The sequence below is a fragment of the Lampetra fluviatilis genome, chromosome 19 (genome assembly GCF_964198595.1).
Source record: "Lampetra fluviatilis chromosome 19, kcLamFluv1.1, whole genome shotgun sequence".
NCBI classification, from domain to species: Eukaryota; Metazoa; Chordata; class Hyperoartia; order Petromyzontiformes; family Petromyzontidae; genus Lampetra; species Lampetra fluviatilis.
In genome coordinates, this window is record NC_136293.1 from 13,330,163 (window position 1) to 13,355,617 (window position 25,455).

At 42.3% G+C, this 25,455-nt stretch overlaps 1 protein-coding gene across 1 annotated transcript; it reads right to left on the bottom strand.

Annotated features, from left to right (window-relative positions):
• Window positions 1-1,824: 1,824 nt before the first annotated feature.
• LOC144937513 (melatonin receptor type 1A-A-like) lies at window positions 1,825-24,717 on the bottom strand. Its single transcript, XM_078864757.1, has 3 exons — window positions 24,078-24,717; window positions 10,747-11,210; window positions 1,825-2,771 (listed from the first exon to the last, which is right to left on the bottom strand). Exons 1-3 carry the CDS (start codon window positions 24,316-24,318, stop codon window positions 2,295-2,297), a joined length of 1,182 nt encoding a protein of 393 aa, XP_078720883.1. The 5' UTR covers window positions 24,319-24,717; the 3' UTR covers window positions 1,825-2,294.
• Window positions 24,718-25,455: the final 738 nt, after the last annotated feature.

Consider the following 25,455-nt stretch of genomic DNA (forward strand, 5'->3'; position numbering starts at 1 on the left):
AAAAAAAGTGTATTTTTAAATTGTTGCATGGTGTACAGTTTGGAAAGTACCCACATGGCAAATTTCCAGTTTGTTGCATGTCGGGAAGTACGCTAAACATTTTGAACAGACACACATTCACAACTTTACCTTTTATATATATGGAGATTATTTCAATATTGAATGCATTCTTTAGTTTTTAATATTATGACTGAATTGTTTGTATACATTTGTGGCTCTGGCTGGCTGCAGTGTGCTTTTCTGCATCCTAACGGAGCCTTCTCTCCCGCAAGGTTCATGGTTGTTTTTAATGAGCAAAGCAGTGTCGGAAATGTGTCACACGTGGTCAGGTCGACACGCCAGCTCTTGTGCAGCCAGTTGTGACGCAGCTGAGACACCGGCACATTCTAAATGACACGTGTGTTCTTTGTTCTCGTATCGATTGTGCCCACATTGTGGATCAGGTGCACTACTGCCTGTCCCAGCGCTGGCGACAAGCAAAGTGCTCGCGTGGGTTGCGAGGCAGTCAATGTCATGGATGTTGGCCGTTTTTGTTTGCCGAAAATCTTCCACTCACGTAAAAATATATATCAAAATGTGTGCCAAGATAACGTTATTCGAATATAGAATGCTATGATTGTCTCGTGTTCTTACAGGCCTTTAAGTGAAAAGTCACGCTGCATTCTTTCATTATACATGTATGATGTTAATTACACATAGCTATTTTATATAATATATTTGCATCTAGGAGTATTTTAAATGATCTAAAAGGCCACTTTCTTTCGTTTAGATGATGTTGAGAAATATAGAGTACTTTTTTTTTTAATGACTCAATCTTAGATGGAGTTAACTTTGTACGTCTGGAAATGTATTAAAACGCATGTCGATTATGTAAATTAATATAGCGATAGAAAACATTGAGGCTCACGCTCCTTTAAGAGCAATAGAATGTTGCAGGGTATGTGACGAGGTCATGATGAGAGTAACAATGGCAAACAAAGTGAGTGACCATTGAGTTAATTTTAAAGGCCACCTTAAATGGTCTCCAGTGGAATCAAGTGCACAGAGAAGCGTTTACAGCCCTGAGCCAGTGGTGTTCATTTCACATTCCCATGTCAGGCATGCGTGAAACCATGAAGCTATCATTGCCGACTTCCTTTAACTGTTATGAACCCAGAGTGTTGAAGGGCTGAGCTGATCTACAAATGGGATTTTAACCTGCAGCCTCTGATTGTGTCAGCTATGCACTCTAGCCCCGTATGCTACCGGAAAAAATTTTTTGTTAGCCTCCACGTATTTTCTGATGTAATATTGATGGTGATATATTAAAAATAGCATCTTGAATAATTACATGAGAGATAAATGCATATTTCTAAATTCACATTTCTAAAACTTGGCACTGGCCTTTGTGCTTCAGTAAATCAATTGTGCATAATCGGTAATAGCAATAAATAATTACATTTTATACAGCAACATTACTGTCGTGTTCATAGTTATTATTCCCATAGCGTCAATGTAGATAAACGTCCCTTGAGCCAATTTGTAGCAAAAGATAATAACATCAAAGTATAAAATAGAAATATTAACGTTCTACATTGCGGGCAATGCGATTGTGCTGCAGGTTTTAAAAGCTGTGTGAAATATTTATATATTTGATATATAATGAATGTATTTATATGTTTCAAACTACAGTGTATATATTATTCTCCAATCACCTTACTTTGTGTTTTTTGACATATCATTGTAATTACATGATTCTTCATTAGGACTTTTTCGAGAGATTTACATGTTCAATACAAGCTTGACGTATGAACATTTCATAACATTTACAAAGGGCGTATAAAGATGTATTTATATAAAATGCGATATCTGTACGTTTGGTCAAATATGTGATTAACAATAAAACCATTGTGTCCAATACGAAGTGATGCAGTCACACAGCATAATAAACAATCCACAATGACAGTTTTAAACGAGGGTTACACATTTGAGGAGAGTATTTTGACACTTTGCCAGAGTGTCCATAGACACATTCCCTTCATTACATTGAACACCTTAGTGATGATGTATGTTATCTAATTTAAAATGCCATCAAAGCTTTGGTTATATTTAACTCTTGATACCTATGGTTCCAGACGAATGTGTATTGGGGCTTGGTTAGAATATGTGAATATGGATTGATATTTACCCATGAAGGCATGGTCACATGTACTCGGCAGTCGCCGATGATTATAAAACGCACATCATGTCGCATCGGCGGGTGACGGGTCTGTAGTTCAGTACATCACTGCACGAAAGTGAACCTTGGCTGCAGGTCAAAATGAATCCGTTTCAACCTGCCCCTTGTTCCTCGACGAATCCGAGTGGATCTCCTTTTTGTTTTCTGCCGAATTGCGGTGGACTTGCGTTTTATTCCCCGCCGCGGCAGATTTGCTCTTCAGGTCTTCGTTGGATTCATTGGACGCGTCCTTCAAGAAGAAACACTGCCACGGCGTGCACACCACAAGCAAGATCCGCTTGTACTCGCGCCTGAAGTTGTGGTTGAGCAGTCCGTACACGACGGCGTTGAGGCAACTGTTGAAGTAAGCCAGAAAGTAGCTGGCCACAAACAGCCACCCGGGGACCTGCATCGGTGCGGACTTGAAGGACGACAGCGTCACCACCAGCCCGATGATGTTGAGTGGGCCCCAGCACACGGCGAAGAGAACGAACACCACGAACATGGTGAGGAAGTTGCGGTAGTCGGCCACGGTGAGTCCGAGGCGCGCGTCATTCCTCGCGCGTCTGCGGACCTGCACCCATGCAGACGGTCATCGCGTCAATGTCACTGCCGTCGTGAAAACGAGCCAGGCAAAGCTGTCAGCAGGCCATTGTTATGACTTGCATTCCTCAAATCCCACAAAGGAATGCTGGACTCAATGTTTGTGGGTACAGTCTCCAATATTTTAGGGAATGTGTGAGCCTACAACTGAAAGTATGATACCTCAACTACCATGGCATGGGTGCATCTGTACGCTTTTTTGTACTCTCGACATCATGTCATGTATGTATGTTGAACTTCTTTCACACCCTATGTAGCCAACCGTGCTAACCGGAGGTGTGGGATAATGACAACAAACTAAACACAAAAAGCAGTTCATAAAGTAATGAGTTTTTTCAATCTAGATTATTCAATAGTGCATAGCTCCCAGTGGCTTCATAATATCAGAAGGAAGAGCGTTCCAGACGGCCGCAAAAGTGCATCTGAAAGCTGCCACTCTACTAATTGGAGAGTTTTTTAAACAGTGTGGGGTCGGTGTCTGGTGTCTTGTAGAAGGTGCCTGTGGGTTAGTATGAAACAGGTTTGTATAAAAGTAAACAGAGAGAGGTAATACATGCAGCCATGTTTACATTCGTGCAAAGCCAGTTTATATTTATGAAGGTGAATACAAGGGGGCATGTGTGTGTGCCAGTCAAATTGTAAACTTTAAACATGATAAGACAGTGTACAGACCATTATATTAATTATTGTAGTGGCTGCTTTCATCTTTTATTAATCTTTTTCAAAATTCCAGATTCTAAAGCATTGAGAGCACTCCAAATTATCATGTCACCCACTTGAATGTATTTTGTCCTGTTTCTGAAAGTATATAAAACAACAAGCTATTTTAACACAGAGTTGGCACTGTGTTGGTTAAACCATGAGGGGGAAGTAAATCGAATGTTGTGGTAAACAACTTTATACTCCATTTGACTGGAGGCCCCAACTGCACCCCTCAACGTTTGGAGAGGGGAGGCAGAGAGCCCAATGTGGTGATGGCCCTCCACCAGTCACAGGCCTTCGTGGGCTTGCCCAACTCCACATGGCACCACCAATGGCTAATTGCCCACTTGACTTTAAATCATACCCAGACATCTGCATTGCTCTGATTAATTGGTAACATTTAAATAACTCGCAGTGCAGACCATTTGAAATAGTGACCGTCAATGACTTAACTTTGTGAGGACAATTTGGAGGTTTCCGGTGCCGAGACAGCCTCAATATTATTTTGGCATAAGCCGATAATTAAGTCAACTTGAGACCACGTGTGTAGTTGCAAATAATAACAATAAGCAGAATAACTTCGACAATTTCTACAGCACCACAACATGGCAAGCCATTACAAGGGTGCTTTGTTATGAGACATAATAGTTTTTTGGAACCCATACAGTGAGAAATGCATCTGTGTGTGTCGGAGAACAGTCGTGGATGATGACTAAGAGCTCATTGTGAAGACGCTACAAGAGGTCTCTATCCACCTGTAGGGAATACATCCTCCTTTTATATGCCCTGACATGAGTGTCTATCACATGTCTATGAATAATATATTGTTTAATTCTCAGAGCAGGAATATTCCGATTGAAGTGGCATACCAAATGGAATGGAATGTGTGTGTGTGCAATCATTGGCCACCAGTGTGTAAAACCATTAACTCACTACACTTGAGATGAGAGTTCAATCACTTGTGGCCAAACCTAATTTGAAACCAGGATCTCGGTGCTTATAAATTATTCCTCTTGCTGACGTCCCACAAAGGAGTCGTTTTGTTGCGTCCCAGAGGAATGATGATCTGAGTTGGTGTCCTCCCAGCATTTAAATTGAAAGTCTTCTGATGTTGGGATGGGTGGTTAATCACCCGGTTGGATGGGAATGTATAATTGCACAACAGTGAAACACACTGCAGATGGAAAGTGAAATGTATTGTTTGCTAAGTGAGAATGTTTATCTGACAATGCAATGAAATAATGTCCAATAGACCTCTGCCTGCTGTCAGGCTTACGTTTGTTTGAAATATCCATAACAAACTGCGATAATTCAAAAGTGCTTTCATAACTTTATAATGATTAGGTATAGCATGGACTTTCAAGTGACAATTTCAGTGATTTTAATAAAATGAATACTTGTACAACATTGCATAACTCATACATTACAATGTAACATGTGGCACAGTGCTTCGAGTATTTTATAAAACACTATGTATTAATTTTGATTTGAATTATTTGTTTATTAGTTTATTTATGATATTCAAAACCCCAATGCATTACACGTTTTCTAAAAGTTCCATAGTTGTAAATAAATGGGATGTTTTCATAAACGAATAATTGTTTTACTCCTAAATCCCTAACGGTCAAAAACACTTTTCCCACTCCGCATCTCCAGGTATTTAACGTATACGTTGATTGTGATGTTAATACGATCACGGTGATCAAAGGTGCAGAGTATTTATACGATGTGAGACGCAATATAATTGTCTATAACTGCTTTAGAGACGGATTGAATGAGGTGTTTTTTTCTGGAGTGAATTTTAAGCTTGAAACGAAGTCTGTTTGGATCGGGAGCCCTCATTCTGTTAGTAAGAATACTTGGCGGCTTTCTCAAGGGAGACAGTCGCCCCACGGCACTTTGACTCGAGTCAGAGTCTAGTCGAGTTGCTGCACTATCACCTTTGATGATATGACGATTGTCACAATATCCCATTAATGTACAACTCTTTCACGTTTTTATTGCATTGTTTTTGTGCTTTGCTGCAATTCTAGTAGGAATAAAGAATCATCTAAATATTGTAACTGCTGCAGTTCAATTAACATAACTCTGTCACCAGTCTTATAAGCGTTCAACTTCACGACCTAAAACGCTAATACTACACGCGGTTGTCAGTTACACAATAAATAAATAATCATTCAATGAACATGAATATAGTTACTTCATATAATTACCATGTCAATTGCTCTATTGAACATTTAGCAAAGCTTACTTGATTGGATAATAGCTCTTTACAGCGTAGTATTACTGAGTATGTTATTTCACGTATATATAGTTTGTCAGGACACACCACGTTTGACAAAAAAAGAGAAACAATAACCACACAACGATCATTTGAAAAACGGACGAAATGATTATTGTGGATATTATCTTACAGGGTAAATTGTCGTATCACGAAATCATAGTACACAGAGTTCCAAAACGCCACAAAAATGTCCTTCAGTTACCACTAATTCCCAGATATTTGTGGTTACATGAACATTATTTGTCGCGAAACTATATTTGGCAAGAGCTTAAATGAGTTAAATTTAATCACTAAGATTTGCAGCGACAAGCATTGATCTCTTAAATCCTGGTACCCGAAGCATTGAAATAAAATGTACTTTCACTGTGTCATCATTAGTGTGGTTTAAAAATATTAGTACCTTACGTGTTAATGTTGTATGTATGTTGATCTTGTTTTGCTCCGTACGTAGTCAAACTGTGCAAATTTGGTGGTGCGGGTGAAGGACAACAAACTAAACACAAAAAGCAGTTCTAATGAAATGAGTTGTCAAAAATGAGTTGTCAAAGCTAATTTCTTATTCGGAGAATACATTTTTTTTCTTCAGTGCAGGAAGATGTGAATGTCACCAATATTGGCACATAATGTATATTGTGTGTTCATTTCCAACTGTGATCTGTCATCTTAAGCCAGGTGGCATCTCGTTATTCCAGGTGCTGCAAAACACACGCTGTTCTTTTTCGGGGCTTACTAGAAGCTGTGCAGAAGTAATCAAACATATTTTTTTAAATAACTGCAGTAAAAATATTGTCATTAGAGCACCTGCCAAGAAATGTCCTCATAACGGAGCCTTGGCAGTACGAATCCATAACTGGTCATTAGAAATTACTGTAATAGGCGACAGTTGACAACACAGCTTCCCACGGTCCTAATATATGCATAACTAAACACGAATAAGCTGCATCTGCTGATATTTGTAGGACAATTGTGTTTAGGTTTGGAAGGCCACTGGGGTTATTGTTGGTTAGCGTTCCAGCTCAGTGCACCTTTGTCTCGACGTTCCGGAAAGCCTTCAACCTTTTCAAAGCTGACAGAGGATGAGGTTCAACAATTATCTTCAGCTCCCATGTGTCGCATAAGATGCACCGAGCATTCATGAGTAGTACATATTCTGAGTTTAATTCACTTTTCCTAGAACAGCGAGAGCACGCACAGGGTCCTCCTGTCCTGTATCACTGATAGATTTTACTTTAATCAAGAAAAAATAGGTTTAGAGTAAGCAATAGCGCATATTTTATAGTGCATGTAGCCGGTGTGAGCTCACCCGTCATTAATCACACGCAAAACATGACTTAGTACTTGGTGGCACAACCCTTGTTGGCAATCACAGAGGTCAGACGTTTCTTGTAGTTGGCCACCAGGTTTGCACACATCTCAGGAGGGATTTTGTCCCACTCCTCTTTGCAGATCTTCTCCAAGTCATGATTGATTGATTTCTTCTGTGAACAGGTGTCTTTTATACAGGTAACAAGCTGAGATTAGGAGCACTCCCATTAAGAGTGTGCTCCTAATCTCAGCTCGTTACTTGTATAAAAGACACCTGGGAGCCAGAAATTTTTCTGATTGAGAGGGGGTCAAATACTTATTTCCCTCATTAAAATGAGGGGTTTTGACATGCGCTTTTCTGGATTTTGTTGTTGTTATTCTCTCACTGTTCAAACAAACCTACCATTAAAATTATAGACTGATCATTTCTTTGTCAGTAGGCAAATGTACAAAATCAGCAGGGGATCAGATACTTTTTTCCCTCACTGTATATGTGAATGTGGCATCTTGAAATGGTACATTAATTAAAATCCTTTTTTGAAATGCCACATTTAAATTCACATCTTCAACAATTAATTTGCCTCACAGTTTTGGGGAGTACACTCCTGGAAAGCCGTATCGTGGATTCGGGAATTATTTCCTTCATAAATAATCAAATTAGGAAGTTATATTTCAAATAATTTAGGCAAGTTGTTATTTCACTGTATTTACTACACAGCAGGATGCTAAGGGGCACTTTTCATATAATTTCATCCCTGCGTTTAGGGTTTTGTGGTTTAAAAAGCATGTGGTGACATTCTGGGAGCACTTTCCCTGTCATGTAGGACATTTAAAGTCGATTGAAATATGAATTGAAACAAATGACAGGTTACAAGAGGATAAAGAGGATTACTTCAAAAAACATGGTGAGGGTTTTAAATCGTGAATTTCCACTGTTTTGGCACGATTAAAATGTAAACTGGTTTGTCATTGAAAACCCAATGTCATTGAAAACTCAATGCAAAATGGAACTTAATGCAGATTCATGCAGATACTTTGTGTCCCTGAGAGGTATTTTAGTAAACAGCATGTAATTAACAATATAATAATATATAGATACTTCCACTGCTGGATAACAGCGTATTCAATTCTCAAACCACTCAAGGAATGACCTTTTGTGCAAAATGGCTGTCAGCTTGCGCACAACTTTGTTGTTGTTGTTTACATCGCTTTTGTGAAATAATATATAATTAAATTGTGATAGCTTTTTGATAAAAACGTTAATTTTTAGTTAAAAGTAGAGGTTTGCACATAAGTGATGAAGCCTCAAAAACCATGTTAAATAAATAATGATGACCGTGTTCAGCTCTTTGTCAATCCACTGCTGGAGAAGGCAACGTGAGCTCACCACACTTGATCATCCTGGGCAAGGAGAAGCCCGAGAATGGCTTAAATATCACTCATCACTGACGGTAGCCTTGGCCGAGAATCCAACTTGGATCCCTGGTTTCATAGCGCAGTGATGAAAACTCCAAACAGCTTACAACATTCTAATCCGAACCCACGTTGTGTTTTTTTTAAATCTTGCATTCCAAATCCCACCGCTGTTCACTCGACGGGGGCTCTAGAGAGCTCCTCTAGTGGGTACATGATCCACCCTCGCGCGCTGGGCAGTCTGGGCGAGGTGGGAGGACGTACACTTCACCAGCTGTGGCGTTCCCATTCCTTGCGTTGGGGGGACAAAGGTGGGTCAAGTGAAGAATGCGGCTCAACAGTCTCAACTGCCCCGCCAGGGACTGAGCCGCCGCTCTGTGTGTTGCACGCCCAGTGTGCTGAGCCATGACACCGAGGTGTCGTGGTGCGCCACATTGGGGGTTTCAGCCAGGAAACAGGAACGAGAGTGAAACTCGCGCATAGAGATCGAATGTGTGTTCGGGCGCTGTCTGTGAAATGCTCGGTGTTTTTTTTAAATATTATCCAACGCGGTGGTTTTCACGGGTTTGAATCGATTGGGACAATTCAATTGATTCTTGTTTCTGTATAGTTATTTAAGGTGTCACAGTCAGGATCGAGTGTTGTGGGAAATATTGATCAAAAGGTAGAGTAGGGTGGCAGTTGAGAACGGATTTTTCTTTTACGAACTGGCAATTTGGTTTACTGAAGCGTGGTCAACAACTCCATTAGCCAGACAACTTGTTGGTGCAATCCGGGTGGGTAAATGCTGAATGTATTTTGAAAGATCCGTGTGTACACGTTTGAAATGTGTGGTGTGCCTTTCTGCACCATAGCTCAAATGGTAGACATAAACCTGTTTCCATGGAAACCATGTCTTGTATGCTCTGGGAGAATAATCTGGAGGTCGCCGGTTTGATCTCCTCGTATCTTTCCACCGAGCAGTTTGTGAACGGGTGCAGTTAGTTAAATGGCAGGTCACATGTCGTGGCCATGTTGGCCAAAACAATCTGGCCACCATGGAAGAGTAGGCCAAATACCCTCCAGAGGAGCTTCTCCTGAATGGAGGCCCTTTTTGTCAGCAGTGACATGCGACAATAATTTTAGGGATTTACTTTTGCACCAACTGGTTCCAAAATGGTGTAACCCATCATTTGCAAAAGCAATCATATATCCTCAGTAGACTTTGGGTACTTCGTATTTTAGATTTAAATATTGATAAATATTCTAAATTGGTCTAATTTGTATAAGCATTGCCATGGTAACCACCAACAACCTAACAACCGGAGGTCATGCGTTGTGAGAAAATATACTCTATTCTTCCCAGAATTGATCCCAGTTTATTTCTACTTACGTGACTTTACCGAAAGAACCAAAGAGTATGTATATCCCAGTTTCTTTTGGTGCCTCAGAGTCAACAACCCTCTGTGGAAGAGGAGCTTTCATTTCAGTAAAGGAGAGCAAACACGAGCATCGTTTTGTGATGCACAGTGCAGTGAAACCATTACCGTGTTTTCACCACTACTACATTGTATTATGGATGGGTATTGCCTGTATTATGGATGGGTATTGCTGCCTGTGTGTGTTAACCATAAAAGACAAGCCATCTGCATCACAGCGGCCACTAGAGAGGCCGTGACTTTATAAAAAATAAGTAATATAAAAAAAAACTTTTGTAAAAACACGAAATGTACCGTACTAGCAATGGAAGAACTCCATGACTCCAGGAAGTGGCCCCGAAGCTTGCCACAACGTAAGGGGCTGTGGCCAATTACAGCCAACTTCAGTTGAGCATGGACAATTAGACCCAAGCCGAAACATAACATATAAAAATTATGTTGAAATGTTTTTTATTTTGTATGATAGAATATAGTATTGTCATCAGTATGACATAAGTATTCCAAGTTTGCAGTGGATACCACTTTGGGAAGTGGATTAAAATTGAGATTGGAGGATACAACGACAACAGACAGAGTGAGTTAATAGAAAGCGTGTAAAAAATAGTCGCGTCGGTGCCATGGTCCAAATTTGTAGAAAAACAACACTTGCAAATTACTTGATTGGGAAACACACGGCAATCGCCTTCTGCTGGGCGAAAAAAATAAAACTTAACAGGACCATGGGGAAAAACATTCTTGGAACTCACCGAGGCTTTGCTCGGTAAACAAATTCATCATGAAGGAGGAGAAGTGATGGGGGGGTGGCGGCGGCAAGGCAGCCTGACCTGGATGACGAGCACCCAGATGCGCAGGTAGCAGAAGACCACCACGCCGATGGGCAGCAGGAAGTGGAAGAACACCACGGAGACGGTGTAGGCGGTGCTCACCGACTGCGAGAACGTGCACGAGTAGACGCGCGCGTCGTACTGCAGCGAGCCCACGAAGAGGTTGGGCAGGATGGCCGCGAGCGTGAGAAGCCACACCCCAGACACGTAGGCGAGCGTCCTGCGCGTGCCGTACAGGCGGTCGTAGTGGAGGCTGTGGCAGATGTAGCAGTACCGATTGAGCGCGATGGCCATGATGTTGAAGACCGAGCCGATGACGCTGAGGCCCATGAAGAAGCCGCTCATCTGGCAGTGGAGGTCTCCCATGGTCCAACCGTCGTGGATGATGGCTTGCACCACCAAGGGGTACGGGTATACGGCCACGAGCAGGTCGGCGACTGCCAGGCTCACGACGAACACATTGCCTGCACACGCGACACGGCCTTCCGTTAAGTTGGTAAAGAGAAGTCACCAGTCGTGGACTTTGGTAAAGGTACAGACCCGCAGTTGCTTGATCACACAACTGCTAATGTGGAGGTGTTTTTGCCTACTCTTCCACGCTGGCCAGACTTTATTGTACCCCATGCCACCGGCCGATCGACTGCGGTGCATCCATTAATACTGCCAGGTGGATGCAGGCAGGGAATCTAAGACACTTTTACCGTTATTCTTGGTTCTTTCGGTAAAGTCACGTATTTTATTATTTCCCTTCTACGCGACTTTACCGAAAGAACCAAGAATATGAATCCATGCAGTCACGAAAGCTTTAAATCGAAACTTTTACCGTTGTTTCAACTGCTATGCCTGGAGATCAAACGGGCGACCTGGATTTCACGTCCACTGTGATACCTTTCATACCACGGCCATGTCATATTCTTATATAAAATATACAAACACAGTTGATACCTTGGTATAATTGTGATAAAGTGACTTGCTATGTTGTGCCTGATCTTATTCACTCCATGCGTTATCCACAGTGAAGTTTAAGACTCGCCGTGTATATACGTATGCATCAAATGCAGCAGACCATATTCTTACTACAAAGGTATCCGTGGAATGGCATTTTACACATTATTATACGTACTATAACAGTAATAAAGTATATCAGTAATTTCCTGTTAAAAAATAATATTGGGATGGTGCTCATCTGCTGTACACAGACCTAAGCCAGTGGTGGAAATTCCCCATTCATATGGCGAGTTACCCGCAGACCAGCCGCTGTCGACTTCACCACAAAGTGCGACTCACATTATCAACCCTTGGAGAGATGATGGACTAAGTCAACCACAACGCAGGATTTGAACTCTTAACCTCCCGATTTGTGCCAGCAGAACGGGTGTGTTATATTTGTCATTTATTTATCATGAAAAACAATCACGTGCTTACTTGGTTGTTGTGTAGACAATTTTGAGATTCAGCTCTCAAGCATAATTGGCCTATATTGAGACGAAAGCACACTTTTTGTATGGTCGTTTTATGGAATGATACATCACTGGTACATGCCATTGAAAACACATTTATGAACACACATTAGAATCTGCCCTTACTCACAATGACCTCTTTATTACATAATTGCTTTGGGAACCGAGTGCATATCTGAGAGCTACCTACTTTGGTCACAAGGAGATAAAACATCTTTGTTGAATCACCAAATTATTCTGTTATTCACAAAAAATAAAGCTCTCATGTATATATGTGCATATCTAATTCTACTGTGTATCAGGGTGATGTGATGCAAATTAGATGTGTACAATTCCTATGAATGACGCATCTGCAGTTTTATTTATTCCACGCTGCTTTTGATGGCAATCGTTGTAATTTTCACAAGGCCAAAATTTACTTTTCCAGTCGCATTTCCAACATGGGAATGATGATTTCAAAAGTGGATGAAACAATTGTATTGGAATGCACCGTGGCTAGCAGCTGGTCCTTTTGCTGCTATACATTTCCAGATGAGAAGCCACTTTGTTGAGCTATCAATTGTGGTCAGGTCACTTCTAAAAGAAAGTGAACACCTCAGTGGGCTTGGCCTGGTAGGATGGGGATGGTTGAGTTTTATTTGTTTGTTTTTAGCTTATTTGTTTGTCTTTCTTGTATTTTGCACGACTATCGTGTTTTTTTACTCTTTGCTGTTGTAACATTGTTACCCGCTCCTACTGGACATCTGTGAAAAAGAGCTTTATAGCTCATGGGATTCCTCCAGTCTAAAATAAATATTCTGATTTTGTTTATGTGCGGTGCTTACGGGGTAGGTAGACACCACCTAAAATGGAGTTTTAGTCCTTCAAGGCAGAACATTCTGTACAGGTTTCTGTTGATCATGGACGTATATATCATGTTTTTGCTACCATTAAATAATTGTGCCATTAATAGCGAGTAATTCTCCGACTTAATCATCTTAAGCACTGGGTTATTTTTTTTCTTCCAAAAAAATCCCCTATTTAGCCTTTAAGGGTGTTTCGGCAAGCTTTGACAGGAAGCAAGCAGGCAGGCATGGCAGAATTGAGATTTTACGTCGAGCTATGAGCAGCCGCCCATGTCTCCATCGTGTTAGTCACACACTTCGCCACTGGGTGCGCCTTCAATGCGGAGATGTCCGCGAGGGGGCTCAACTCATGTCCAGGGACCAAAGCCACTCGGGCTGATCGTGGCATTGAATTGAATTGTGGGCATCTGGATTTTTGTGGCACACGCATCAATAACTACGCCACTGCCTTGTCAGACCTCACTAAGCCTCTTGCCATTTCAAGTGGGTCATGGTAGTCACTGAAATCATGAAATTGTATGGAATGTTGGAAATAGCTGTAGAAACGTGTTAGATTATGGACTTATTTCCTTTTCAAGATGCCGTATGTCATGCAGGGTGGGGGTTGGGCGGGGGAAAGGGGGCATCAGCATTCCCCTATGTAAAACGAGTGTCCCATGTTTAGATAATTTTTTTAACTAATTCTATCCGAAATCTATACGAATAGATTCGAAATGCCAAAAACAGTCAAATTACTTTTGATAGCTGCTTGATTCAAGCTTTTTCTCATTTTAAATGGCTATTTAAAAAAAATCCATTTAAAGATGACTACATTTATTTGTTTATTATTAAAAAGCAAATTTTAGGTAGGGCACTGTCCCATCTTTTTTCGTAACCTAATATTTATTGTTTCCACCATACCTCGACTGTGAATTTTACTCACAAATTACCGTGTTTTATTCATAATTTATATATCACCACAGGTATCCATCGGTTTGTAAGATTAAGAAAAGAGTGAAGGCAGCAGAGTGTCAAATCCTTTTGTGTAAATGTATTGGATTGGAATCGCATGAACAGTCCCTATTGTCCAGTGCAACAGTAACTGCATCCCCAATATTCGTTTGTAAAGATGATGATTAACCTCATTCGAGGAGCCACCAACATCTTATTCTCCCCTTAAATTATATTTTCAACACCATCCTATGCTTAACAAAAACACTTCCTTAAAAGGGGAAACATAAAAACGCAACACGTTGTATATAATCGTTGGAAACTGCACTGGGCATATTAACAATGGCCAATTTGAATATATTAAGTTCCAGACAGACCCTTAAACATCTAAAATGTATGCATACTCATTTGTAATTACATTTACATTATCATAAGTTGTCGTCTTCATAAAAGAAGCATGCTCACGCTTGTTTACCCAGGGGAGTCTCCCTGTCTCAAACCCCTTTTTCAAAACTACATTACAATATAGTTTTAGTTTTTAACAGTATCGTTTTTGTTTCTCCCATTACAGGTAACACGCCTGAGAGGATACCCACAAAGTAAACGGAGCAATATCAGCTGCTCTGCAGGAGCGAGTTGAATTGTTGTATACGGTGACCACGAGGGAGGGTGACGGCTTGGAGAGTCCTTCATCCAGTCGTCGATAGAGCATGGCTGCGGATGATTCATGGGTCATTTGAGCACCAAGCTCGGTCGAAGGAAGAGAGATGACGATGTGAGGATAATGTTTGTGCCATTGAAGTGAGTGACGAGAGAGCTCCTATCGGAGATAAATATTACAAAAATTAAAAAAAAGTAATCTAGCAAATAGACATGGCCAAAATAGAGAAACATTTAAAATCCGAAAGGAAATGTACTTGTTTCATATCAAAAATCAAGGTCAGAAGGTGGCAGAATTTATACTAACTCTACGCAACAAGTCCTAATGTATACATATTTAAATTCGTCACTAATAATGAGTATACTGTACAAGGGTCAGAATAAACATATAAGGGATTTGAAACATCCATTATCTGTGTTTGAAGCCTTGTGTAGATTTATGAAAAATGTTCACAGACATCTTGTATTGAATTAATGTAAAAAATGCATGCATCTGGGAACAGGTCAATTGTAGGCTATGTAACAGAAAATGTAAATACAAGTGGAAACATTACCATTCACTTAGTGTTTGAAACTAATCCTTTGGCATTATTTAGAATTTTAAAATATCATTGCTCAATGCCCATGAATCTCAAGTGATCTCCTTGGCTTAGAAGACTACTCCAGCTGCTGCAATGTACATTGTTATTTAAAAAAATTCATCGGCATGGCTTATTAAAGATCCCCACTTGCCTGTCCCACTTAGCAGACGTCCTCTAGGTTTGTAATGTCGACAATGCTGTTCGTTGCCGTGAATGTCTACAATACTGTTCATTCCTGTGAATGTAACACATCAACATAAGATACCTGCAGCGTACAACCATTCACGCCTGTAAACATTGTAATTCTGCTTTGTATCTATTACATAATCTGCCTCTGTACATAGCGGGTATTGCAATAATAGTGAGTGGGTGGTTTATAGTACCATTATAATAAGGCAATATATTAGTCAACGTTTAGACGACAAAACCTAATTGCATATTCAGTATGGGGAAATATGTTTTACTGTCCAGTGTGATTCATACTTTATCCACTTGTATATCATGCTTTGCAGTAAATTTGGAGTATATATTAGCTGCTACTACTGCTGCTGATTGCCCCAAAGCACTCTTTGTCGCTTGGCCAGACACTTGCTTGTCCAGTGAAGTTTGTGGAAGTGAGCGAGGCAGTGGAAGGAGATGAGGCCAAGGAACAGGCGATGCCGGAAGCTGAATCAGTACTCACTTGAACTGCACACGCAGGTCAGAGCCTCATTATTATTCCGGTGCCATGTCATAAGAAACACTCATGTGCTTTCTTTCGTAATTTTTGGAGATTTTCGTTTTATTTTGCCGAGAACCACACGTGGAAGAGACACCGTGCTGTGCGTCTGTCACACGAAAGGTGCATTGGTCTACATTTCAAAATCACCATGCAATTAATGAGCGGCCTTATGATGCTCAATGTATTTCCTCAGTCACCTTTTGCTCAGTGGCTGTGTTTGGCCGAGCCTGCGCCAGTGAAGAGACCTGCCAGAGCTGGGGGAGGGCTCATTGCTTGCACATAAACATAAATGGCCTCTTGGTGACGTAACAATTGCCTTCTGCTTCAATAATAACCAGCATTTTACTTGGCGATGTCATTCATGATTGCAGGGGACATACATTTGCAGGCATCGGTCTGCATAGATGGGTTTCTACCGATTCATGACAAGGAAATATTTTACATTCTTTTCCATTCATTCTGTATTCACAAGTTTGCGTATTCAGTATGGTACTATCATCAGGTATGGAATGCTTGCTTTAGCATCCTAATGCCTGGGTAATACCGGTTATGCATTGTTGAGATTGATTGAATTTAGCAATGCATGAGTGAACAATGAACATAATCATGTATTGGCCAGGCAACACGCATATGCATGCTTTTTGCTCTAATCTGTTTGTTCAAACATTATGAACTCAGTTGCCAATGACTAAAAATGACATACATTTTTGGTTGTCCATTTGTTCATGTTGTGTTGCAGTAGAAATTGTTTAGCAATGATATCTCGGTGATTTCAAAGTGCCATTGCCAACATTTTAAAAGGAAAGCCTTATTATTTAAAGGACATTTTTTTTGCATTATTGCAGTGCACTATTCCCATGTTTTGCTTCGTTAAGTCGAGCTTTGTGGTGTGATTGGGAGGTACACGCAGCTAGAGAGATCTACACTTTTCAATCATTGCTCATTGTGTGGCACTGATGTTTAAAATTGGTCAATGAAAGAAGATGATCTGCAATGTTAACGCATTGCAGTAACACTAATGCATTGCGATACCACTTCCGCATTGTGCACCAATACCGCACTTGGAGGGGAAATGCACTCATAAAACACGATTCAGCAAATGTCTCACCAGCCAACATCAAACGCGGATGAATCAAAGAATGATATTGATTTAGAGCATAATTGTAGTTTGTTCACTCGGACATGACATTTGGTGTTACAGACACTAAGCAAACATTCCAGCGGAGAAACTCTGCTAAATATATCATAGGAGAATGCAACTGAGTAAACTAATTGATTCAAAAAGTGTATTATTCCTTGAGGAACTTAAAGGTAGAATGTCAGCCCTTCCCAAAAACAGTAGGCTTTGGAAATTATAATATTTTTTTATGAAAATTACCTTTCAGCTCCAAGTCATTAAATGTATAATTAAGAGCTTTTATACGACTAAAAACATGAATGATGAGTTATGTTTGTGCTGAAACATATTCCTAAACTTAATCATGTTTATAGTCAATGGCTAATGATTTGGAATGTTTATTGAATATTTTAATCTGTTATTTGATTTCAAAACTGAAGTTATGCTGCAGTTGCTTTTGAACAATGTTAATCACGCAGATGATCTTTGTTTTGTTGTGCCGAGCTTAATCATCATACATTTGTTTAATTGCCAACACAGCTGGAGCTCCGCAAATGCAACAACAACAATCGCTGCCACTTGCCACGAAAACGACAGTGACGTTGCTGCAGTGCTCGTGCCATGCTCAGTGAAATTTGAGGCCACAAAGTGTCGACGGTTTTCTGGCCAGAGTTCACGGGGCAGTGGTACTGACATACACTAGTCACCAATTACATTTTCAAATTATGTAATTTGCCGCGGACTTTTTTTTTAAGGTCTGAAATTAGGGTGGTTATCCAATTATTTTCGCAGAATATTTTCCTAAATATTATATGATTTGGCAATTATATGGGTGACTACATGAATGCTGACATATATGGATACTTTCTCGAGTCCTTTGGCATTTTAGGACCTTTGGGACGTAACTTTTCTACAAGATGCAAAACCTGTTCTGCCAGTACCCTTTCCCTGACAAATACGATCAGATCCTTGGGCATGCCTGCAGGGCTTGTTCTCACGTCAGCATGTGAAGCAGGCCTTCGTCGGCCTTATCCACCTGACACAATCCCACCCACCGGCTTAGGTATTGTTGCAATATAACGATGAACTTGGTAAAATTCTCTGCCTTTTTGGCCTTGGCCCCCACCCTCCCCCCGGGGAAATTTACTTTAAACCCCTCTTAATTTCACTTAAGCCTCTGGTAATAATCAGACACATCCTCTCTCCCCTCTAATACGTGCTCTCTCACCCCGTGGTGCCCTTATAAAACTCAACGTTTAACCTACTCACGTCGGCTTGTGCCCGCCCTCACAGTCGAGCATATTTGCGGAATACACCACGCCGCCGTTGACCCTGGCCATTGACCCAGCAACCAAACGTTCCTACCAGCTCCCTCCGCAGGAGGACTGTGTTTGCGGTTCAGTTGTGGCAAGTGTAATGAGTGCGACCGTACAATGTTGTATTCGTTCGGCAATCGGAAGCCAATGCAGCCGATGCGCACGAGACGGACACGGCGGTCTCCGTCACGGCGCGTGCCAGAGACTTGATCTCAGCCAACGGGATGTTTCCCATCATTGATCCTCAACACCTGCTCAATCACATCCTCTTACTCAAGTGCAACCACCTGCGCAATTGCCTCGCTGTCCTCAATTGTACAATCTCTGCATTGTTTCTCTCAGCAGTGCTCGGGCCACCTGATAATAACATTAGCCAGTGACAATCACAGCCACCGTGGGGTCTGCCGAACTCGCGTATTCGCCCAGAGCCTCTTTGTCAATGGTCCGTCGAAGGCACTCGCTGCACGTGGCCGGGCGGTGCCACGGCGCAGTGCTGTTTACGCCTCCGCGTCATTTTCTTCACGAGTAATTGTGTTACATCACTTAGTTTTGCTTCAATGCTATTTTTCTGTTTTAATTTTGCTCGCTTGCTGAACTCTGTTAAAGTAATTTTACCCGAACTTTCAGATGTCACAAAAGGTTGTGTAACTGTCTTATTCTTCTTGTGTCTGACCATTGGTCGTGAAAGCCCTACGTGTTACACGAACAGGTTTTAATGAACATACTAATCGTCTTCTATTAGAAAGCATTGGCTATCAAGCAAATAATGAAAATGTCATACAAATAATAATGATACAGTATTTAAGTTAAAATTATAAGCATAAAATATGAATTCGTAACTGCGTAACGGGAGAAGTGTAACCAGTAAAATGTCCGTTGTTGCTTATGTAATGTTTTGTGTGTTTTTTATGAGCTGCACTTAGTCATTATTGAAAATTAGATAATGGTACATGCTTTACATAAGTGATACTAGGTATATTGTACTTAAATTGGTGCGTACACATAGTACACATTATAGTACTGCAAACCCGTACCCAGTGCTACTGGCCTGTTTACAGGTGCTACTTAAATGTATGATTTGCCAGAGGGTGGTGTTGCAGGGAGGGCTCGTTCTTACCCAGGCTCTGGCTCCTTGCCACCTTCATGAGACTTCGCCGGCGCTTTGGAGCCTCTCAAACCCACGCAAACATGCATCGAGACGGACCCGCGCGTGAGTGTGCGTCGTCTCAGTTCGTAGACCTATGAGGGTGTGCACCTCATCCATCCAAAGGATTTCCTTGTTCTTGATGCCATCAACTTCGAGGGTGAGAATGTGTAAACAGCTCAAGGTGCTTTGCATGAGAGCAGCTGCCACTCATTCACTCAAGTTTTAAGTCCCGCAGAGCAAATGTTGTAGCTATCACTCACTGGGCGCTGTGCAAGCATTTGTTAAAGGCAACGCCGCTCGCGGCCAAAACCGGTGACGATTATCTGATGCAACCGTGGGCCTCCCCTGGGTCGACTCGGCCTCAAATGAGTACCTGGTGCGGTGTGTAAACATCGCCACTGAGGAGACAAAGGTGGCCGGGCGTGGTGCTGGCCACCCACCCCCACGTGTGTCGTATGGCCTCCATAGGTTCTCGCTAACAGCACTTGTCCCAACAGTCCTTTCAGGCTATACGGGGGATCTTTGTCTTTGGGGGCAGACTGAAGAAGGCTGACATTCCCCACACGACTCACCCCCACTGTTAAACACGAGCGCGCTCCAGTGTTGGTGAAATGGTGAAAGGACAATCTCTTACAACATCACGGATTTTAAAATATCTTATTTGTTTTTATACCTCTTTAATTAGAAACATTCTCCTGATTGCATCAACGAGAGGGGGAGTGCATTGTTCAACTTTGTTGTTTACGGATACAAAAAAAGTCGTCGCGGAGCCGCAAGGCTCGCGGAACCTCGGATCCAAAATTGTTTCTGTCCTCTTAGCTCACAAGGAGCAATGCTCGTGTTGTCTCTTCATTCAGTATATTTCTATACGTATCGCCTTTTTACACCTCATTGTTTTGAGACTTACCTGGTGTAATATATATATTTCAAGATAAGGCTTAATTTGTGTATTCTTCTTTTAAATGACATTGAGGTTGCACTGCTGCTGCCATAAATGTAAAATCGGTATAAATAATTACCCGAAATGTTATATACACGGTATATGTACTAAGTGCTTATAGTTCTTATAACCTGTTTTCCCTGCATACATGCAGTTGTTATTCCCACACAGGTTTGAGCTTCATTTCAGGTGTGTTTTTCAAATTGGCTGAAGCAAATTATATCAGTCAATCCATCAGCGCGTGAACATTCCAACGAATGCAGTCTGCGAAGTAACGATTTAAAAGAATCAATTATGAATAATTGTATACATCTCTTTGGCAATCCACTGCTGGATAAGTGAGTCATAGGAACGTAGGGGTTGTTTTGGATTAGAGGTGGGCACTCAGAACTGGTTCAATTATAATCACCACTGCTGTTGATGGATGGGAATTAAACTCATGTCTCCAGATTCATAGCGCAGTGCACTAACCACTGAGCCACAGCCCCTCTACCAAATCTTTGGAACAGCCAAATAAAAATGATGAAAAACTCAACACACTCGTCAACGACACTGCCGTAAAATAGTTGATTGTGCTTGTGCACCGCAGCCAAATAATTGTTTTTAAATCCTTTATATTAAGTTCACTTGCTTGCTTGCGCGCTTACGACCGTGCACATCTTTCGGTCGTTTTTTAACCTACTTCCCGTGATCCAATCGAGCTGACATTTTGCACACAGACTCGTTGTGCGTGACAATTTATTTTCGTGAAATTTTTTTTCCAAAATTTTCCACTTTTTAGGGAATTTTTTTTAAATATTTAATTACCAATTGCTTAATGGTGGCAGGCAATCATCTGACCCATAGGTGGCAGCCATCTCAAGCCAGAGGACGAGAGGACTCTAGCCGCCCGTTTCAAAGACCAATGTCCTTATATACGACTTTCCTTATATTTAATTTAAAATACCAATGTGATAAAAATGAAACTCTTACTCAAGAAAAACAGAAATGAATAATAAAATAAAACCGATACCACGCATATAAAGGATTTATAGTGAAAAACTTTGTTTTTACGGGTTAATTTTTTTTAAAATCATGTAGTCGTGGCATTGACATTTGGAACCGCCACATTTGTTTTGTATCATCTGTTATCTCTGAATGGTACAACAGATGACCAGGCTGCAGTAATCCGACTTCCTTTCCACACATCTCATGTGTGCACAGTGCCCTCTAAAGGAAATCAAACTTTCTCTGCAACGCCAAAACTAACACGGTTGTTTTTGGCTCATTATTCTTTGGTTCTTTCGGTTAAGTCACGTCTAAAGATACAATAATGAATTAAAATAATAGCGACGTTTCGATTGCAACACAAGCAATCATCATCAGGCATAAAAGAAATAGCAACAAAAATCTAACTAGAAAACTATAGACAGACATACAAGCAGACAGACATCACAAGGACACAGAGAGTGGACACATATCGGCACAGAGAGAGGGGTCGTTTCTGTGACGGTCCCTTCGACCCCTCTCTCTGTGCCGATATGTGTCCTCTCTCTGTGTGTCCTTGTGATGTCTGTCTGCTTGTATGTCTGTCTATAGTTTTCTAGTTAGATTTTTGTTGCTATTTCTCTTATGCCTGATGATGATTGCTTGTGTTGCAATCGAAACGTCGCTATTATTTTAATTCATTATTTTATCTTTAGACGTGACTTAACCGAAAGAACCAAATAATAATTCCTGCTGTTTTTGGCTCATTTGGTGGGAACTCAGTGTTAGTTTTTTTAATCGCCAGTGGTTTTTCCCACAATTTGTAAATTGCACATTAATGTTTTTTTTTTTCTGTGGCTGCCTTGTAATATAATGAAAACACACTCTTAACGTTTTATGGACATTACCTTTTAAATTAAATTACTTATGAGCCATATTTTCTCATCAGACAAAGTTAGAAAGTTGACAAAATTACGATTTAGAAAGCGTTTGTTTCTGTAATAAATGCAGAGTAATTCCATATTGTTACTGAAAATCACAGGCAAATATTAAGCAATGTGAGTGCTACCACACGCTAAAATGTTTTAAAGATTTACGAGGGCTTAAATTAAAGATGTTGAAAATGTTTAAGATATTTTAAACACGTAAACTTTATTAGACAAATATTTGTTTGGGAGGTTTCGTGCATCCTTAATTGCTTTCAACCACTTCAAATAGTGGCTATTCACACACAGCCAAATCAAACACCAAATGATAGAAATTATACAATACTTTCAATGCTACAATTTTGTTCTCTTAGTAATTAAATATTTTAAATCTGCCATTAAAATTACCTCTTTTCAACACGTTATGACTTCTAAATAATATCTCGACAGTTTCAAGTGCACTTAAAAAATGCGCGATTTTAAATGTGCTATCTCGTTATGCACAGTGTGTTCCTAAAATAAAAACGTATGTCACCCACATTGTAAGTAGTTTATGGGTAGGAGTTCCACTCCGCTCTTCTCAAAAGAGTTATGCGACAATGGTAAAACATAGTTGTAATGTTTACGTTCAAATAATGGTCACTCGGCTCATCGGTAGTCGACGCGAATTTCATAATCATTTAAAGATTAGACATCGCACCTTGAGCATACATCCCCACGCTCGTTGTTGCAAGGGTGGTGGATGTGTGGCGGGCACTGGAACACGCTCCGGTGTCGCTCGCGACCCATGCTAGCCACGACCGGGAATCGAGCTCAGGAGTCTAACTCTGTAGTCGCGTGCTAACTAACCACCGCGCGCCACCGCTGAACTCCACTCCATCACGATGCCGTTGCCGCGACATCAACACTGTGACGCTGCAGCACAGAGCGGGCACGCACAGGCAACCCAACTCCACACAGCCCACCGCGTGGAGGAGCACTGTCGATGTGTCACTCCACCTCGAAGTGGCGGCGGCTGACAAGGCAACAGCTCACTCGGCTCGAGTGGCGCCAGCTCACTCGACGCGGCTTGGTAGCAGGAGGCTTTAATCCATCACCACTGGTTGTGATGATGTTTCTAACTCGCAATGTGAATCGTGCATGAGCAACTTTACATTCTGAGCAATGGTCCTTATAAGTTCTGAGCAAAGCCATTCTACAAGCAAAAGTCCGCTCTGTCTCCGTATCAAATTCTACACACTTTAGATTTGTTTATGTGCCTTACAAAGCAACTCTAGTACAATTGTACGGTATATAAGCAGAACTTCGGTTTGTCTACACACAAAGACAACATGTTATAAGTCCATCGCCCTATTGATTTCACAGGATTCAAATTATCCATCAGCATTTGTCTAAGGAAGTGAACTCTTGACCTGTTTCTCTTTTTCTGGGTCTCATCAGCAGAGCCAAACTTGTTTAAACAAATGCCGCTGTGGTGGTAAGAGTGAGGGCGCACATGACAACATCGGTGATGGAGCAATGATGCAGGATGCGCTCACTCAGACACTCACCCACCCACTCACTCACCCACACACTCACACATTCACCCAACCACACACCCACTCACCTAACCACACATCCACTCACTCACCCACACACTCACTCACTCACCCAACCATTAAACCAACCACCCAACCACTCACCCAACCACTCACCCACCCACACACTCACTCACCCACTCACCTACGTTCCGCAGCTTCCTATTGCGCAACACTGACACGATCACCAACAGGCTCCCACAGATGTCCACCACGATGGTGGAGATGAGCACAGACGCCAAGAGAGGTCCCAGCCACGGCGGCCGCTCCACCCCCTCCTCCTCCACCTCGCCGACTCCACCGCCGCCGTGGCCACTCGCTGCTGGGGGCAGCATCGTGTGCGCTGCCCCGACGGCGGCGTCCAGCACGCGGGTCTGTGCGCTCATTGCCCAGTCGCGGAGTAGGCGGGAGGCAGCGGCGGCAGTAGCAGCAGCAGCGAGGTTAAGTGTCTACCGCACGCTCCCGCTGTTGTTGCTGCTGCTGCTGGTTGCCCCTTTGCTGCCGGCGGAGGTGGCCGGTGCGGTGGAGCGGAGGAGGAATGCGAGCCGAGGGCGGCGGCGCCGGCAGCGAGACGCGTCCCGAGAGTTGCCGGCGGAGCTGAGAGGTGCGCGTCTCGTGCCCAGGCGGCGTCTCTCTCGCCGCTGTGCATGCGACGCCGTCGCTATGAACGAGCCGGGTGCCATGTACGTGTGATGAGCGGGGGGCGGGATGGAGGAGGAGTGGATGGAGGGGAAGGTGGAGGCGCTGCAGCCGAGGCTCTGCGATGTTGGTGGCGGTCGAGGGAGCCGCGGGGGGGATGAGTTCGAGGGAAAAGGGGGGAGGTGCTGGGGGAGTTACGGTAAGTCGCTTGTGCAGGAGGTTTAACTCCTCCGTGCATGTTGCTCAACGCAGCACTCGCTTGGTGTGCCTGTCGCTTTACAAGTATCTGTGAGTGGGTGGGAGCGGTCGTGCAGTTAGCGATACGCTGCACTTCGATTCCCGCTCACGGCCAACACCAGGGACAATTATCTGAACCGGTTCTGGACCTCTTGTAGGTCGACTCAGCCTCAAATGAGTACCTGGTGCGATGTGAAAACATCGCCACTAGGGAGACAAAGGCGGCCGGGCGTCGTGCTGGCCACCCACCCCCTCGTGTGCCGTGCCGACATTCTTCGATGCTCGCTAAGCAGCACTTGCCCCAACAGTCTGTTAAAGCTGTACGGGGTGCAGGGTCTCTGTACATACACACACACGTCAAGAGAGGCGATGCGTGTCTTCATGACAATATGCATTGTGTGGATGGAGCTGCGGCACGGGTTAATGCGCTTCGCTACGACTCAGGCCACCTGAGCTGGATTCCCGGCCATGGTGAACATCAGTGGCGAGTGATGTGAAACCATCACGCGAACTCCTCGCAGCAGCAGCAGCAGCGGCTTTTGTCTCGCCGTCAAACAGAGACGGTGGCCACTGCATCGCGATGCGCTTTCAGATGCGCTTCTGTGGCCGTCTGGAACGCTCTTCCTTCCGATATTAGGAAGCCACTG